Source organism: Numida meleagris, chromosome 23, assembly GCF_002078875.1.
Source record: "Numida meleagris isolate 19003 breed g44 Domestic line chromosome 23, NumMel1.0, whole genome shotgun sequence".
NCBI lineage: Eukaryota > Metazoa > Chordata > Aves > Galliformes > Numididae > Numida > Numida meleagris.
Window position 1 is genome coordinate 2,871,199 of NC_034431.1, and position 4,868 is coordinate 2,876,066.

Sequence of the window (4,868 nt, forward strand, 5' to 3'; positions counted from 1 at the left end):
TCCAGGCTGAGAAACCACACGTTTAAACCCTCAAACAGCGAGGAAACTTCTCATAGAGTGCAGTAACTTACACCCCTGCTTAACAGAATTAACTTATCAGCCCATTGGCAGGCACAAACATGGTCGAGTTTAATTTCTTTTGGGATTACTTATCCAAGCCTCTCTCCTGCCTGAAGTGAAGTTTTATGTTACTAGGGCATATCTGGGGGGGAAAAGTAGCAGTTATCTCACCCGGCTCCCTACTGAGCAGCCCTTAGAAACAAGCTTTAGCAGTAAGGACTGCACGACTTTTGGCAGAACAAATCAAGTAAGACAAGCAAGTTTGAGAATTTGAAAAGTTTGAGCTTGCAGCAGGCTTTGCAGAGTGCTTCTTTAATGGCTTCCTGCTTTTAGGTCTGAGAAGCCTCATGTTCATCATTGCTACAGAGATTGCCTACCTAAGCAAAAACTATGGTTTATCAGCCTTTTAAGTAATAGAAAAACACTACAGGTGCCTCTTTCTTAGCAGCACATGGAATCTTAAGTAAGGAAGGATGTGCTTGGAAAGTCTGACTTATAGGGTGCTTTGTCAGCTGAAGTGCAGTTGGAAGGAGGGAAGTCCAGGTGTTTAAGAAAGCCTACCCTATTCCCAGAGTACTTGCTTCAAAGTATTGGGTAATATCCATCATCTGTCAACTCATTTAGCATATTTAGCTCCCAACCTCACAGCTTTCAGCTACATGCCAGCATAATAAGAGAAGTCATCAGTGTGATGTATTTTCTTTCAGCATCACTTAAAGTCCTGATCCTCAGGCACGTTATAAAAAGCTACAAGAGCAGATTTTATACCCTCCCATGGAAGTATCTGGGCACTTTAGTTCAGATGGTCACCAGGTTTTGTAGAAGGACTGTCTAAGAACACCGTCGCCATTTAACCCTTGAAGAGCATAGAGAAGACTTAAGAAGAGGTTTTTCTTTAATAAAGGCTCAACAATTAAAACACATTCAGCATGTTTTTGCCATGATCTTAAAAGATTTTATTGGTATCATAAAGTTATGAACATTAAAAGTCAGTAGATTTAAACTGCAATACACTGACTTATGTATTCTGATCAAGACTACATTTTTTTCTTCCAAGTTGTGCACAGAGTACAGATCACATGAGCACTTCAACTATTACAAGGAATACAAAGAAACAAAGCGGAATATTATTTCATTGACTTCTTGTGAAAATTTGTTCAATATTCACAAAATAACAATGACCAAACGTGTAATTATAAAAGGAGGTAGTTGAAACATTTCATTTAGAGGTGGTAAGGGATGGCTGAGAGTCACAGAAAACATTTAACTGGGCTAGATGAGAGGAGCATTTGTCTATTTTGTTCCCAGACTCTTAAGACTATCAACTGAGACCTCGTATCACTGTGCCACACTGGGGATGCAGTGCTCAGCATTCCTTCAGTGAAACCACTATTGAAGGGAACCACTCCTCCCCCAGCAAAGCAAGATCTCCTGAAAAAAATCAGCTACTAAACAAACAAAAAAACCCCATACAACCAAGCTATAATCCAGGAGAGTATCTAGAAACATCTGCTGCACACCTCACACGTCTCTTTAGCAAAGCCACTTTCTGAAGTCCAGAACACACTTGAAGAAATGCTGGGTTCAACAGGCTGAGATAGCAAATTGCTTTGGTTTTTTTGGCTGAAATTCCTAAAGGCACCGGGCACCAATCCATCGAACCTCACGTCTCTCAAGCTTCAGCATTTTCAGCCTGTACATCTCCTCCGCTCCCAGGCACTTCATACAGCAAGGGTACCACACCGAGCAACTCAGCTTCTTCCTCCGTAAGCATCTGAGTGCAAGCTGGTTCCTCTGGAAGCTGCAGCTTTTGTTGCACAACCCTCTGCTGGGGCTCTGCCTCACCTGCTGAAGTTTCTAGATCACATTCCCTGGTCTCCTCACTTTCCACCACATCACTGAGGACTTCCTGGTCTTCATCACTTAACTGACTTAAAACCTCACTCAGTTCAGCAGGTTCTGCACAGCTTTGGCTCTGCACCTCTTGTGTGGCTGCCATCCCAGATTCAGTCTCTTGCTGCAAGAAGTCAAGCAGCTGGTTGGCTGGCTCCAGAGACTCCCCTTCTGGATACAGGGCTTCCTGAGGCACTGCAGAAGCAGAGTGCATCTCAGCCACAGCATTTACTATGGCTTCTGAAGGATCCATTGTATTCTCAGTCTCCTCTGTAGCCTGCAAATTCATTAGAGAAGCAGCCTTTGCAAGAGGTGTGATCTGGACACTCTCGGTGAGTTGAGCACTTCCTTCAGCAAAGCTAGCACTGTCTGCCTGCTCTGTGTGCCCAGCAGGAAGGTTGGCCTCAGCCTCTTTTGCCATCTTCTGCACAGCATACAGTGACACGTTCCTTCCTGTGAAACTCTCACCAGTCTCTGTGGGAGGCATGATCTCAAAGTCTTGAGTGGCTGCAGCTTCCCATGTGTCTTCCACGAGCTTGAGAATGTTTATTTCCTGGGGAGTTATTCCAGCACCTGGGCCATCCTCACTACCAGCCCCAGCCTGCTCAGCAGGCTGAGCTATATCTGCAAAAAGCTGCAGATCCTGAGCTGTGTGCATAACCAGCCTGGCCTCAGAAGCATGAGGAGTGGGTTTTATTTTCTCTTCTGTGTTACATGCTCTCTCTCTTTCTTGCTGGTTTTCTTGCTGGGCCAAGACTTCAGCTTCTCCTTTGGTCTCCCTATCTGCAGATATCGCCAAGAAATCCACAGAGCTCCAGGCTGCCTTCCATTCCTCGCTCATTCCCATAGGGTCTGCAGGACAATAGGTCTCCATGCTCTCCTCCACAGTATCAGCTGACAGCTGCTGGTCCCAGCAGAGTGACCGAGCTCCTTCAGAGATCCGTTCAGAGGCTTCCAGGGCTGGTGGGGAAGGCTGCGTATCAGTGTGCATTGGTGTGTCCCCTGAGGTGTGCAGAATTGGCTTGGTCTCACTTGTCTCTTCGTTCGCTTCTTCCTGCTTCTTACAGCTCCCACAGCAGATCTGCATGCTGAAGTTGCTCCCCATGCTGTCACTCAACAGAACCTACAAGAAAAAAAGAAAACCTGTTTATCGTAACTGTTTCACAACAGCATTTGCAGCACCAAAGCCTTGTTGGCTTAGCTCCTATGGTGATCTGTGCACATGCTGTGGAGATGAGGAGGTCCTACATGGCAGGACAGGCCAAAGCTGCAGAGTTCCTGCACACAAGAGGTCACCCCCCTAGTGCACCCTAAGCAAGTATCATTTTAGTAGAAGGAACAATATTACTACTTTTACTGGGGGTAAGAGATCTGCAGTGCTAACACAGTTCTGGTGCATCACGCTTCTACACTTAATCAGGGATTCACATCACCCACATTTATTAATTGTAAGGTGGCAATCAACACCAAGTAGTATCTGGTGTTAATCCCATGGAGTAATATAGTTCAGATGCTGCTTGTTTGCAGCAGCAACTCCTTCAGCCTTAATGGGAAACTGAACTTACACTTCCAGCTAGAGATCCTATAAAGGGAAAATAACAAGTCATAGCCTTCGTTAAGGATGAATGACTTTAACTATGCACAGTTAGTCTCCGCAGAGGAAAGTCTTTTGTTCTGATTGAAGTCATTTGGACTTGTTTGATTTCTACAGCCAGTACAAAGACAGTATCAGACTGTGGGGCTAAGACAGTGCAGCCACACTATAATTCCTCAGCTGTATCTTGCTCTAAGGCCCATTATTTCAGAGCACCACGTTTTAGTAGGCATCCAGCCTTATCCAGAAGCACAGTATCAGATTTACAAAAACCGTTTGAAAAAAATAAGGAACTGCAAAATATTAAGCTCAGAAATCTTGTAGTACTTGAGGGTACTTTGCTGAAGTTAAGTTTATCGTTTGGCTTCCTACTGGATCACAACACTTTTCTTAAAGACTTCCAGAAGTCATACGGTTTCCTTCAACTCTTTGTATTTACACTTGTTTAAAAGCAAAGAAGAAAAGACAGATAGCTTTCCCCATACATAAGTGCACCCTCTAAATACTTCATTGTAAGTTAAACCAGTGCATTAGAAGGAGCTGCAGGTTTCAATAACGCTTCCAGCAGCTGAAAGCAAAGAAAAAGCTACCAGCATACAATTTCAGGACCTGCAATTTTCTAAAAGCCATCTAGGGTGATCTCAACCTCTTCAAATTTACTTATTTCCCCAGTACATTTCTTCTAACAGCAGATATCTTAATTAAATCCTTTAAACCTAGAGAAAAATGTCAAAGCTTAGATTAAATGGAGAACTTACCAGCCTCTAACAGACTAAAAAGCAACAGAACACAACACAAACCTCCTAATAGTCCTTTGGGCCTCAAACTCAGCTTAAATAGTAGTAGGGGGCCACACAAAACCACTTCCCTCAGCTCCATGGGCAGCAATTCCCTGAATATTTAGTTCCCTTCCACTCTCCTTCCCTTCTGGGAACAGCTGTTATGGTTGCCTACTTTATTTTACAGCTGTTGGTACTTTATTGGCAATTTTGTGTTGGTTCTTTTTTTTCTTTTTATCTGAGGGTAAAGGAAAAATAAAATGCAGTTTCTCTTTACTGCAAATGAGAGATCACTAGCAATATACTGTAACAACACGCTGTTGTAAAGCAAGACAGGCAGAGGCACACTTGAGAGCAGCTTCCAAAGGGCAGGTTGTGTTGGGAAGTCTGGGCTCTTCCTCAGCTCCACCCACCCCTCCACCTTCAGAGAGGGTGAGTTCAGAAGTGTTGCTTGTTTTGCTGTAGTGGAAGCGGGGCTGGACGTTGTTGGGGCTGATCTTCTCACTTGCATCATTAGTAGGCTCAGATATATTAGAACAAAG

At 44.0% G+C, this 4,868-nt stretch overlaps 1 protein-coding gene across 1 annotated transcript; it reads right to left on the bottom strand.

The window, feature by feature from the left end:
- LOC110387792 lies at nucleotides 858-4,379 on the bottom strand. Its single transcript, XM_021376371.1, has 2 exons — nucleotides 4,306-4,379; nucleotides 858-3,076 (listed from the first exon to the last, which is right to left on the bottom strand). The coding sequence occupies exon 2, from the start codon at nucleotides 3,056-3,058 to the stop codon at nucleotides 1,733-1,735; it is 1,326 nt and encodes a 441-aa protein (XP_021232046.1). The 5' UTR covers nucleotides 3,059-3,076; nucleotides 4,306-4,379; the 3' UTR covers nucleotides 858-1,732.

Coding starts and splice junctions, on each gene's coding strand:
- LOC110387792 (XM_021376371.1), bottom strand. CDS start 3,058: ATGGGGAGCAACTTCAGCATGCAGATCTGCTGTGGGAGCTGTAAGAAG.